The sequence below is a fragment of the Sarcophilus harrisii genome, chromosome 3 (genome assembly GCF_902635505.1).
Source record: "Sarcophilus harrisii chromosome 3, mSarHar1.11, whole genome shotgun sequence".
In the NCBI taxonomy this organism is placed as follows: domain Eukaryota; kingdom Metazoa; phylum Chordata; class Mammalia; order Dasyuromorphia; family Dasyuridae; genus Sarcophilus; species Sarcophilus harrisii.
This window is the reverse complement of record NC_045428.1, coordinates 199,364,416-199,377,328: the sequence shown is the minus strand read 5'-3', so window position 1 is coordinate 199,377,328 and position 12,913 is coordinate 199,364,416. Positions and strand designations below refer to the sequence as shown.

General features: G+C 33.4%; 1 protein-coding gene across 5 annotated transcripts in view; it reads left to right on the top strand.

The window, feature by feature from the left end:
• Positions 1–12,913, top strand: part of OFD1 (OFD1 centriole and centriolar satellite protein) — a 62,036-nt gene that overhangs the window by 16,744 nt on the left and 32,379 nt on the right. For 3 of the 5 annotated variants that reach the window (XR_001120830.3, XM_023500333.2, XM_031958985.1), the window contains exons 1-5: positions 69–177; positions 603–701; positions 1,885–2,085; positions 3,527–3,595; positions 3,691–3,721. Coding sequence is in view for 4 of the 5 variants with exons in the window: in XM_023500333.2 (XP_023356101.1) it covers positions 609–701; positions 1,885–2,085; positions 3,527–3,595; positions 3,691–3,721 (394 nt within the window). In the remaining variant the exon portion in view is untranslated. Of the gene's footprint in view, positions 1–68; positions 178–602; positions 702–1,880; positions 2,086–3,526; positions 3,596–3,690; positions 3,722–12,913 lie in introns of those variants that run through there. The other 2 variants (XM_031958986.1, XM_031958987.1) reach the window with 2 other exon arrangements.

Genomic DNA, 12,913 nt, shown 5'->3' with positions numbered 1-12,913 from the left:
TAGACCTTAATTCGGTGCGGGTTCTACAGCCCAACCAGTAACAACTCTCCTTCGGTCTCCCGGATCTCCTTCCTGTTTATAAGCCAGGCTTTCTTTGGGCTCCTCAGGCGATGAATGGACTTGGCGCTGATCTTCCCTCCGACCTCCCGATTTAAGAGTGGAGAGAAAGCGGATTAGGTGGCGGTCTCGCTCCCTTCCAGTGTTGCCACTTGCCCTCGTTGTCGTCCATCTTTTAAGGGGCCCCCACCCGGGAGCGTGGCCTCGGGGGGGGGGGGGAGGGGTACCCGTGCCCGTGGGACTAGAAGGCATTCCTCCCCGTGGGAGGCGGGGGGCGGGAGTTCCACCCCTCTGTTCCTGCAAATGTGAGGGACGCATTCTGTTGGGAAAGTGGGGGGTGGGGGGCGGGGACTCAGCCACAATTTCGTGAATTTCCTGACCCTTTTTTCACGAACCGCAAGGTCTTTGGCGTCCCCGAGAAGCGCTTGTTGTGGTTGCACTCGAAATAATTAGGGATCCGGTTGCTGTTTTGAAATAACCGATCTGGTAGCTTCGAGATTTCTCCCACCTCTTTTTAACAGATGATACTGTGTCTCCTGTTTCAGTTCAAGATGCCTTTTGAAACTCAGGCATTGTCTCAAGATGAACTCCGAAAGAGATTGTATCAGACATTTAAGAATCGGGGTATTTTGGACACCCTCAAGGTACTTTTGGGGCATCTTTTTCTAATAAACAAAAGATGTGGCACGGTAGTGCCAAAAATAGGTGAATTTAATGGTAGTTACACTGTTACCAATGTTAGATAGGACTTTATATATATATATATATAAATATATATATATATATATATATAATGTTAGATAGGACTTTATATATATATAAATATATATATTATATATTATATATAACATATGTTATATATAACATATATATATATAAAATATTATATATATATAGTAGTCTAACATATATATATATAGTAGTCGTTTTGAATTGTGGTTTCATTTTGGAGTTTTAAGTGCAGAATTGTATACATTTAAAAGACAAGTTTTATATTGAAATAAGTAATCATTGTAATAACAAAAACGTTTTGATAATGTAACATTTTGTAGAACTGTTATTCGTTCTTTAACATATTTTAATTTTATAAAACTTTTAAGTGTAAAACGGAGAGAGATTCTTGGGCAAAACACTTTTGGTAGGTCGTGAAGGGATAATTTTTAGTTTTGGATAGAATGAAAAACAAAATGCTTCCTTTTGGCAGCAACGTCTGGGGATCTTGTTCTGCTTATTGTTCATAAGTGGAAAGTAAGGAGAAAATGTCTTTTTGAAGACCTTCCTTTAGCAGTTTGTAGAAAAAAAGTTAAAAGTTAAATTGTGATACACAATCAGGAAAGTGCTGTTTAAAAACTAGCTGTTCAGAAAAAAAGAGAATATACTTAAAATTTACTATCTTATTAACATGTTCTCCATAACTTTGTATCTAGACGATCAACAAAACAATGTTTCAAGCTCCCATTTGTAGTTTGTGCCCACCTGTAGTAGAACATTCTGAATTCCTATTGATCTGATCAGTAACTTGACTCTCACAGTGAAGTTTTGGTCTCCTAGAAGGACAGCAACCAATTTCTCAGGTGTAAATGCTCACACTGAATATTGAACAATTGACTTTACTTGTAGAAGGAGCCAACACAGGCCTGCCACTTAAGGTGGTTTTTGAAGCTGCTTGTTGGATGTAATTAAAATTCCATTATATAGAAGAAAATAGATACAAACTAATGGGAGGTACCCAGTTGTTTCATAGTTGCAAGCCAGCTCACTGATACTTTGTTAACAATCAAAAAGATTTTTAAAATGTATTCTCTTTTCTTTTTTTTTTTGAGGTAGACTCAACTTCGAAACCAGCTCATACATGAGTTGATGCATCCTGTTTTGAGTGGAGAAGTACAGCCACAATCCATTCCTGTTGAAGGAAGCTCGCTATTAGTTGGAGCTTCTAATAGTCTTGTGGCAGATCACTTGCGTAGATGTGGCTATGAATATTCACTCTCTGTTTTCTTTCCTGAGAGTGGATTAGAAAAAGAAAAGGTAATCATCATTTCTCTGCCTTTTGATTCACTTTGATTTTCTGTCCTTTATTTTCCTCTCATCAGTAAAACAACATTTTAAAACTTCAGATCAACCTTAAATCTATATGGTTCCTAAAACTGGAACCTTTTAAATCTAACTGGAAAGAAACAAAATAGAATCAGTGTTAATGTAGAAAGATACTCTATCCTCTTTGTAAGGGAGAAAGAACCTTTCTGGGTTGAAGGAAGGAAATTTAATATACTAGCTACTTTGATTAAGTAAAAAATAATATTTTAGAAAGATTTTATATAGGTTCCTAGGAATTCCTGTTATTTTTATCTTGGGCAATTTGGACCTTCTTTGAATAGTCTAAATGACTACTTTAAACTTTTTTGGAAATTTAGCTAAGGGGACACTTAAGAGTGAGGGACTGGGACAGGAAGCGGTATGCCAGCTTTATTCCTATACCCTTCGTGGGGCGTCATAATGTTTGTTGTTCAGTTGTATCAATCAGACGTAACTTTGTGACCCCATTTGGGGTTTTCTTGGCAAAATAGTAGAATGGTTTTCTATTTCCTTCTCTAGCTCATTTTACAAATAAGGACACTGAAATAAAGAGGTTAAGTAACTTGCCCAAGGAACACAGTTATAGTAAGAGTCTGATGCTGGAATTCTGAACTCAGGAATAGAATTCTTCCTGACTCCAAGCTAGCTGTCCTCATCATAAGAATTTTTTGAGTTACTATTTAGTGATCTAATGATTTTGAAGCATAAAAGTAGCCACCCATCTAATAGTATTTGGACATTTTCTCACAAAACAATATTATAAGATGTTTTGAGTTATATTGATTTACTTATAATTTTAATTGAAAGCTGTTTTTCTACAGAGCTAGTGGTATATGAAAAATGCCATATATTAGTTAATTTTCTTTTTTTAGAAAATAGATTCATGTTCTCCATTTTTATAACTAGTAATTAGATATTGTGGTGGATAAGAGTGTTCAACTTGAACACAGTCAGAGACTTATTAGCAAGTTGACCTTAGGCAGATCATGTCCTCTTTGACTCAGTTTTCCTATCTGTAAAACAGAACTAATATCACCTACCTTCCAACATTGTTGTGAGAATCAAATGAGATGATTTTTTTAAAAAAGTGTTTAATATAGTGCCTAACATAGAGCAAACATATAAATGTGAGCTTTAATATTAATATTCTCTGATCCTATGTTTTGATTCATTTAATAAATTTTTTGAACTTTTTGCTATAGAAGCTATCTAGATATAGGATGATAGATTTGTGGGTTCAATGTTATTTTGTATAAAAATTGAATTTGTTAATGTAGTTATACTTGTACAGTTAATTCTAATATTACTGTGTTTATCTTTTCTTATTTTAAAAAAATTTAGCATACCTAAAATGACAACATTTTATAACACTAATTTTTAATTTTTTTAAAAGATATTTACTATGCAAGATCTACTCCAGCTGATTAAAATCAACCCCAAATCCAGTTTCTACAAATCACTGGTAGTATTATTTTAGATTCTATAAATCATTTTGGGTTTACTTACACAGTTGAATGAAATTAATCCTTTTTTTTTTTTTTTTTTTTTTTTTTTTAGACATCAAAAATTCAAAAAGAGAACCAGAAAGGTACAAGATTCATGTAATTATACTAGAAGTATATAAATTACTATTTTGTTCTTTTATAAAGGGGGAAAATAGTGTTTCAATTTATATGTTTGAGTTTGAATTAAATAATTGGATATTATTTTCTCTTTTTCCAAATATAATTCCAAGATATTTTAACAGTTTTCAATACTATTATTTTCTATTCCTGAGAAAAAGTGATTGCTATTAATTTTTTTCCTTTATCTTTGATGAATATGTAAAGAATCTATGACCACTTCAGCATGGGAACACTATTTATCCCTGCAGAATATCCATGAATTAATATATAAATCCTAGAGAGTTTCCCGAAACCTAGAAATTAAATAAGTTGTCCCATGTTACAGAGGGACCATCTCAAATCATCCTGATCTATATCTTGACCAGATGGTTCCAAAGGAGAGTAAGGTTTGCACAGACATCCCTCATTTAAATCCAGTTCACTTGTAAGTTATGGCATCACCTTCCTGATTTTTTGGTCTTCTTCCAGAACAAAAGACAAACAACCATCAGAGAGTAATTGTAACTGCCCTACTGGTAGGCAACTGACCGGTTCCATTTGAACAATCATTTCTTCCTCCCTCCCTGCCTTACTTCCCTCTCTGTCTTCCCTCCCTCCCTTTCTTCCTCCCTTCCCTCTCTCCTTCCTTCCTTGACTCCTCTTCTTTCCTTCCTCCCTCTCTCCTTTCCTTTCCTGTTGTCCTTTCCCCCTCTCCCTCTGTCTTTTCCCTCTGTCCATATAGGGTATCATACCCTTACCTGCTTTGTCCAAAGAAATGTAAATTTTGATCTCTGAAACCTTGAAAGATATCTTAGGGTTTAATAGCTAGATTTCTTTCTCAAGGACCATGCCTTAAATCCAAATTATTTTTTATTTATATATATTTTTTTATTATAGCTTTTTATTTACAAAATATATACATGGGTAATTTTTCAGCATTGACAATTGCAAAACCTTTTATTCCAATTTTTCCCCTCCTTCCCTCCTCCTCCTCCCCCAGATGGCAGGTTGACCAACACATGTTAAATATGTTAAAGTATAAGTTAAATACAATATATGTATACATGTCCATACAATTATTTTGGTGTACAAAAAGAATCGGACTTTGAAATAGTGTACAACTAACCTGTGAAGGAAATAAAAAATGCAGGTGGACAAAAATAGAGGGATTGGGAATTCTATGAAGTGATTCATACTCATTTCTCAGAGTTCTTTCGCTGGGTGGAGCTGGTTCAATTCATTACTGCTCTGTTGGAACTGATTTGGTTCATCTCATTGTTGAAGAGGGCCATGTCCATCAGAATTGATCATCATATAGTATTGTTCTTGAAGTATATAATGATCTCCTGATCCTGCAAATTTCACTCAGCATCAGTTCACGTAAGTCTCTCCAGGCCTTTCTGAAATCATCCTGCTGGTCATTTCTTATAGAACAATAATGTTCATAATATTCACTTAAATCCAAATTATTATAGCTTTCATTAATTGGCCAATCGTAGGTCCCAGCCCAAGCCTCACTTTGTTATTGTTTGGGCCCTGATGGCTCGATGTCAATGTAATCAGCAATTGTTTATGTTTTGGCCAGAAACTCTTGAGTGTCTTCCCCTCTCATATTCATACACACACATTATATATGTATGCAGGCACACACACACACACACACACACATATATATATATATATATATATATATATATATATGTATATGTACATAATTTTTTTTTTTTTTGAGTAGGGAAAAGAGGCCATTCTTTGCCTTATTTATTACCTAGCGTTAATAATTCAAACTGAAGCTTGGAAAAGATTTTAACTTAAAAAAAAAATGTCTCCTACTGCATCTGGAACCATCTCTGGTCATTCTGATCTATATCTTGCCACTGAACACAAATGAATTGGGGGAGGCTGGTGATTTAGAATAGCCCTTCCTCACTTAAACCCAATTTATTTGCAAGTCATAGAATCACCTCCTGATAATATGGGTCCTCTTTGAGAATGAAGGACAAACAACAACTATGTTATTGTAGAGGTGAAATTTGAACCTTTATCAAGTCTAGTATAATGTACTGTGTTTATGTTTGGTAACACAGATAAAAGAATAGAAGACAATAACATAATTCATAGCAAATTAAACAAGAGTATTGTAATTGGTATTGGTCAGCTGGGTGGAATAGTGGATAAGAGTTTTGGCTCTTACATTAGGAAGACCCTTGCTGTTAGAATCCGGCCTCCCTTAGTGGTATCACCCAGTGATATTCTGGATGAGTTTCTTAACCCCTGTCTCATTTTCCTTAGCTGTAAAAAGGAGATGTATTTATAAACTAAAACAGTATGTAACTATTAATTATTAACAAACTATAGCAAAATTCACTTAAAATTAATAAATTCACTTAAAAGCCATATACATTTTTGACATCTCAGTCGTCTTCTGATCATTCTATTTAAATAAATATTTGTTTAAATTAATTCAATTTAAATTTATTTTAACCATCCATTGGATACTATAGCACAGAATTATTTTTGATGTTTGATTTTTGTAGCACTTAACATTGAGAAGTTGCCCAATAAATTGTCTTGTCTTTATAGTACTTTTAAATGTCCTAGATCAGTGTTTCCCAACCTTTTCAGGTATACCTACACCTTTGTAATTAGAAAAAATTTAAGACTTTCACATGATAGTAGATCTATAATTAGTTTTTGATAAATTCATTTAAAAGTTAATGGCTCATAGCCAATTAAGTCCCATACATTGCAGATAACAAAATTTATACAATTGAAGTTAAAGCATTAGCTTTTAGAATAATTATGTAAACTATGGTAATTAGTTTTAGAACAATGGAAATGTGCAATAAATTTTTGAATAAGTTTTTTGTCTGTTGCAATATAACAGAGGATTTGATATTTCTGATTCATTTGTTACAAAACATAATTATAGAAAACAATTTTAAAAATTAAAATTAATGAAAAGTGTATCTAAAGATAAGCCTACATTGATGGATAATAAAATAAAATGTGGATGTTGTTACTGAAAATTTGAACAGCATAGAGTGAATTTTCTTTAAATCTTCATGTGTATGTCAGAAAGTTCAGAGAATTTTATCCATATCTCAGCAAATTTGCATGCTTATGTTCTCATACAATGAAGTTGGATTACCTAAAGAATTATCTAAAATCAGTAAGGTTTTAAATGTTATGTTATTATCTTTGTAGTGTTTTTCAATAGCTGGGCTAGAGTAACTTGATCAGTGTGCAAAAAGAGCTTTAATGACCAATGAACTAAAAGTATTTGATAATCATAGCTTGGAAGATTTCAGGACTGGTTAACAGTTAGTGTTTTTAATTCAAAATTGCCTTATTATCTTCCAATAAAAATGTTAGTGAATCTTTAGATGCTTTAAATCCAGGTTGTTTTTTTTTTTCTCAAAAATAGGAATTCTAGAAAGCAGAATAAGTCTTTTATTAACATTAAAATTTTGTTTATCAGAGTATGCCCCTTTTTTGATTATTTTCTTCAAAATATCAGGCTTTAGCTGCTTAATAAAAAAAAAACAACTTAATTCTTTTGAAACTTTTTTTTCAATGAACAAAATTCTGTCTTTTCTTCCTCTAATCCCAAACACTGTCCTTTCCAATTAAATCAGAAGCTGATTGGTGGGTTCTATTTTCACTTTGTCCTCTAAAAAGATTCATGGAGTCATGAAGTGTTGGACATGACTGAAATGATTGAACAACACTAAGATTTCTTGAAATATCATGTCCAATTTTAAAATTTTTTCTCCTTGATTTGTTTTCCACTTAAATTATTTTAACCTGTGAGACAATCTTACATTTTCTTCCATTTTTCCGTCTTTTGATTTTGTTTTAATATTTCTTAGTATCTTATGTAATCATTGGTTTCTGTTTAGTGTGATACAAAAAAAAAATTGGTATTTGAATTTTCAGGGAGTTTGTTGAGTATGGCTCTTGTTCCAAATTGTCAATTCCTTTTTCAATTCTTCTGTAACTTAATGCTTTTCTGTTTTTTTATTCTAGCTCTTTCATTAAAAAAAATTAAGTGATTTAAAAAAAAAATTTCTTCAAGGAACTCTAGTAGAATTTCTGGCTAAACAGGGTCTTTTCTTTGAGACTTTGCTTGAAGATGTTTTGGAGTCATTCCCTTCTTATGGCTTTATATCTTAAGCCTACCTATTACCATAGTAGTTCTTTATGGTAGGATTTTTTTTTTTTTAAATTTCCTTATTCTTCAAGTCTATTTTCTGTCTTCACATTAGATGTTAGAGTCAGTACTTCTGAAAGGAAAGTCTGGGATTATTCTATTGCTGCTTTCTTGAGGTATTGACCAGGATCATAGGAACAACTCAGACTGGGGTTCTATGATCTTTTTTGTTCTCAGAGTGATCTGATCCAGTCAAAGTCTGCTTGCTGCCCCCTGATCTGAACTCTGGAAGTTCTTAACCTGGGTTTGGGTCTGAGCACCAGTAGATTGTTTGTGGACTCAGCCCCAATTAGCTGGTCAGAAAACTGTGCTTATTCATTTTTTTTTTTTTTTATTTAATAGCCTTTTATTTACAGGATATATGCATGGGTAACTTTACAGCATTAACAATTGCCAAACCTCTTGTTCCAATTTTTCACCTCTTACCCCCCCACCCCCTCCCCTAGATGGCAGGATGACCAGTAGATGTTAAATATATTAAAATATAAATTAGATACACAATAAGTATACATGACCAAAACGTTATTTTGCTGTACAAAAAGAATCAGACTCTGAAATATTGTACAATTAGCTTGTGAAGGAAATCAAAAATGCAGGTGTGCATAAATATAGGGATTGGGAATTCAATGTAATGGTTTTTAGTCATCTCCCAGAGTTCTTTTTCTGGGCATAGCTGGTTCAGTTCATTACTGCTCCATTGGAAATGATTTGGTTGATCTCGTTGCTGAGGATGGCCTGGTCCATTAGAACTGGTCATCATATAGTATTGTTGTTGAAGTATATAATGATCTCCTGGACCTGCTCATTTCACTCAGCATCAAACTGCTTATTCAGAAAGATCCACAGGTTTTTCTCTTTGGTCTAGGATTCCTGCCCAGGTTATTCCTTTACAGGCTTCAGACTGGACTTGAGGCTTCAGAGCTTGCTGTTTTCTCTGTATGGCACCTTGGACTACTCCAGAAACCTACTTCTGAGTGCAGATCTCCTCAGTTTCGCCTTAAATTTGTGATCCATAACCAGGTAGATTACTAAGCCTCCAGTTTGTACCCACTCTTTTCATGTGACGTGTAGGTCTGGAACCTTGTCATGGTGTACCACCTCTCCCTGGGTATTAGTGCCCTTTTGACCAGACCCTGTAGTCCTTTTTATCTCCCTCTGCCAACCTACACTGGACGCTTGACTCATTAATCTTTTTTAGATTCCCAGTTACAACTGGATCTGCCATGTTTTCAGGTCTCTTTGGAGGAGTTTTGGAGGAGAACTCACTAGTTTTCTTCCTGCTGTTCAACTGTTGTGTCTTTACTCCTCTGTTGAATTCCATTTGAAAAGCAATTGAACCAATGCTTGCAGTAAAAGTTTTTTCACTGTCTACTTAATTTCTATTTTCTCTGCCTTTTAGAAACTTTAATGTCTGAATTGCTGCCATAAAAGAAATGCATTTTTGATTGCATTTTTCAATTCACAAAGCTAAAATGTGCTTTGTTTCTCTCATCATAATATTTTTATTCTGTATAATAATTTGCAAACCACAAAAAGCTGATGAAACTTTGCATTTTTCTTTGAATTAACTTGTATATTTTATAATCTGTACTGTAGAGCAGATACTCAGATATCTTTTCCTGTTTTAGAGATAATTTGACCATGCTTGTTAAGTTTCATCAAATCTTTGTTCTAATGTAATAACTAGCCTGGCTTTGATTTTTGTTTTTGTATTTTCTTTTGTATTGGCAATGTTTCAATTTGAAATATTTTCTTAGAGGCTTTAAAAATATTCCACAACTTTTTATAATATGATACGTAGCTGGACATCACATCCAGTTAGAGGTAATTTGATCATGCTGTTAAGTTTCATCAAATCTTTGTTAATGTAATAAATAGCTGGCTTTTATTTTCGTTTTTATATTTTCTTTTGTATTGGCAATGTTTCCATTTGAAATATTTTCTTAAAGGCTTTAAACAATTTTTTTAATAACTTTTGGCAATATGGCATATAGCAGGATATCACATCCAGAAACAACAGTAAATTAGTATAGGCTGGCATGTGGATACCCTCGACTAGCTTGACCTAGTCACATTAATTGAATTTTGACTCATATTATATGTCATATTATATATGATTTGGAATACTTATAAATCATACTAAGTGAAATTTGAAATAAAAAAAAAAAAACTTACATTATTTGTGACCTGGCTGTGACTTTTTTTTTTATTATATATTTTTTCAATCACAAAAGCATTTTATATGCATACATTTGAAAAAATAAAAATTTATATGGATGTGAGACATTCAGGTTATGGAAAATATATTTGCTTATTATACTGAATTATTTTTGAGAGAGACCCTTTGTAGTAACTTACAAAGCACCCTTTCCTAAATACTGGGAACATAGAACCTTGGAATTTTCACACTGGAGTGTTTCCATTTTTTTTATGATAGATATTAATAAAAGAAATCCTTTCTGTTCTTACTCCATTTGTGTCTTTATCAACAATGCTCACTCTGCTCCAACTGGAGGTGGTGAATAGCCAGTACTATAGAGATTCTAAGGCAGGGGTCCTCAAACTGGCCCACGGGCCAGATGAGCAGCTGAGGACGTTTATCCCCCTCACCCAGGGCTATGAAGTTAATTTATTTAAAGGCCCACAAAACAAAGTTTTTGTGTTCACTATAGTCTGGCCCTCCAACAGTCTGAGGGGCAGTGAACCGGCTCCCTATTTAAAAAATTTGAGGACCCCTGTAAAGGCATTCAAGATACTCTTAAAATATAAATAAGCCCCAAATTTTAACTTTTCAAAGACCACCAGTTTATATAAGTGCTTTGAAATTGAATAGGCCTTTGTTTTGAAGGGCTATTTACAAAATAGTCCAATTCCTATGTTTTATAAGATAAAGATATTAATTAAAAGCCTCTTGAGAAGTTTTGTTCTGTGGAAGTTTTGTCTTGTCTTCCTTTCAATGACAAATTAAATTGATAAATTATTTGAGATCACTTTTAGTACGCAAAAAGATTGTTTCAAAGAATCCATTTGTGTACTTAAAGAATAATAACACTAGAGCCTTCCCTCAGATTTTAACATTTCACAATTTTCACCTCTTAATTGTTTTAATTGCTTACTTTGGGATTTCTGAAGTTCTTAAATTTAAAATTTTAGGGCCTAAATTGGGTAATATAATCAGAAGCAGCTAGGTGATGCCCTGTAATGAGTGTTGTGCCTGGAGTCGGAAAGAGTTCAAATGTAATCTCATATACTTAATTGGTGTGATTCTAGGCAAGTCTTTGTATGTTTCAGGATCCTCAGTGGTAAAATGGAAATAATAACACCTACCTTTCTGGGTGGTTTTGAGGATCCAATAAGATATTTCAAAAGAGCTTGGCATGGTTCAAAAGAGCTTAAGTAGATACCTAATAAGTGCTTGTTTTGCATTTTCCTTTCTTTCAGTACTATATTTAATAAAGTTGAGCTCAGAAAGGGAAAACATACCAGGGTACTTTAAATATGCAGAATAATGCTACTGCTTTTAGTAAGAACAATATTACTTGCTAATTTAGTTGGATTTACAACTCTGTATATTAAAAGGATTTAGTAAGTACTGAGCCCAGATCTATCTCAGATATATGGATAGATATTCCACCTCACATGTGGAAAAATCACTGAGGCTTATTGAACCATTGATAATTACCTTTCATTGACTTGCTTATATAGTGTTATTCTAATGTGTCTTATGTAAAGGGAGGGACTGGACCTGTAATTTGTTGGTTTAAGGAGAGAAGATCTTTCTCTGCAATATACAGTCCTAGAAAGATACTAAGAGCTCTGAAAAGTTGTGACTTGCTAGATAGAGTTGCACAGCTTTTATGTATCATAGGTGATTCTTGAACTAAGATCTTACCTTGTTTCTAAGCCAATTCTTCACTGTGTCACTCTGCCTTTCATATATAATTCATTTTTTCCTTTTGATCAGGTTTCTCATTATTGAAGAAAATTCTGTTTATTTAGCAGGATTTTTCTTTTTCAAAAACTTTAATTCCTTTTTGTTTTTATATCATCATTTTAAAAATATATTTGTTGTTATGGAATATTATTGTTCTGTAAGAAATGATCAGCAGGATGAATACAGAAAGGATTGGTGAGACTTACATGAACTGATGCTAAGTGGAATGAGCAGAATCAGGAGATCATTATATACCTCAACAATGATAGTGTATGAGGATGTATTCTAATGGGAGTGGATTTCTTTGACAAAGAGAAGATCTAACTCAGTTTCAATTGATCAAGGATGGACAGAAGCAACTACACCCAAAGAAAGAACATTAGGAAATGAATGTCAACTGCTTGCATTTTTGTTTTTCTTCCCGGGTTATTTATACCTTCTAAATCCAATTCTCCCTGAGCAACAAGAGAACTGTTTGGTTCTGCACACATATATTGTATCTAAGATCTACTGTAACCTATTTAACATGTATAGGACTGCTTGCCATCTGGGGGGAGGGGGTGAGGGGAGGCAGGGGAAAAATCGGAACAGAAGTGAGTGCAAGGGATAATGTTGTAAAAAATTATCCTGGCATGGGTTCTGTCAAAAAGTTATTAAAAAATATATATATATATATATATATATATTCCTATCCATTGAACCATCCTTGTAACAAAGATTCAAAAAGAAAAGGAGGGAAACCAGCAAAACAAACATCAGTTGTGTCAGACAGTATAAATGATACAGGCTCTATACCCACTGGAGATCATCACTTCTGCAAAGTTTTGTTCTTTATTAACTATTTTGATTAACTTTTTAGATGCTTGAAAAATTCTTGTTGTTTATTTGAGTGAATTGTAAATTATTAGACCTTGACTTCTTTTTTGTTCTTTGGAAAAACTTTTTCTATGGTTATGGGAAGTGAAAATTTTTATTTTTAACTCTGATTCATACATTTTATAAATTTATATGTTGTGGGTTTTTTTTTTT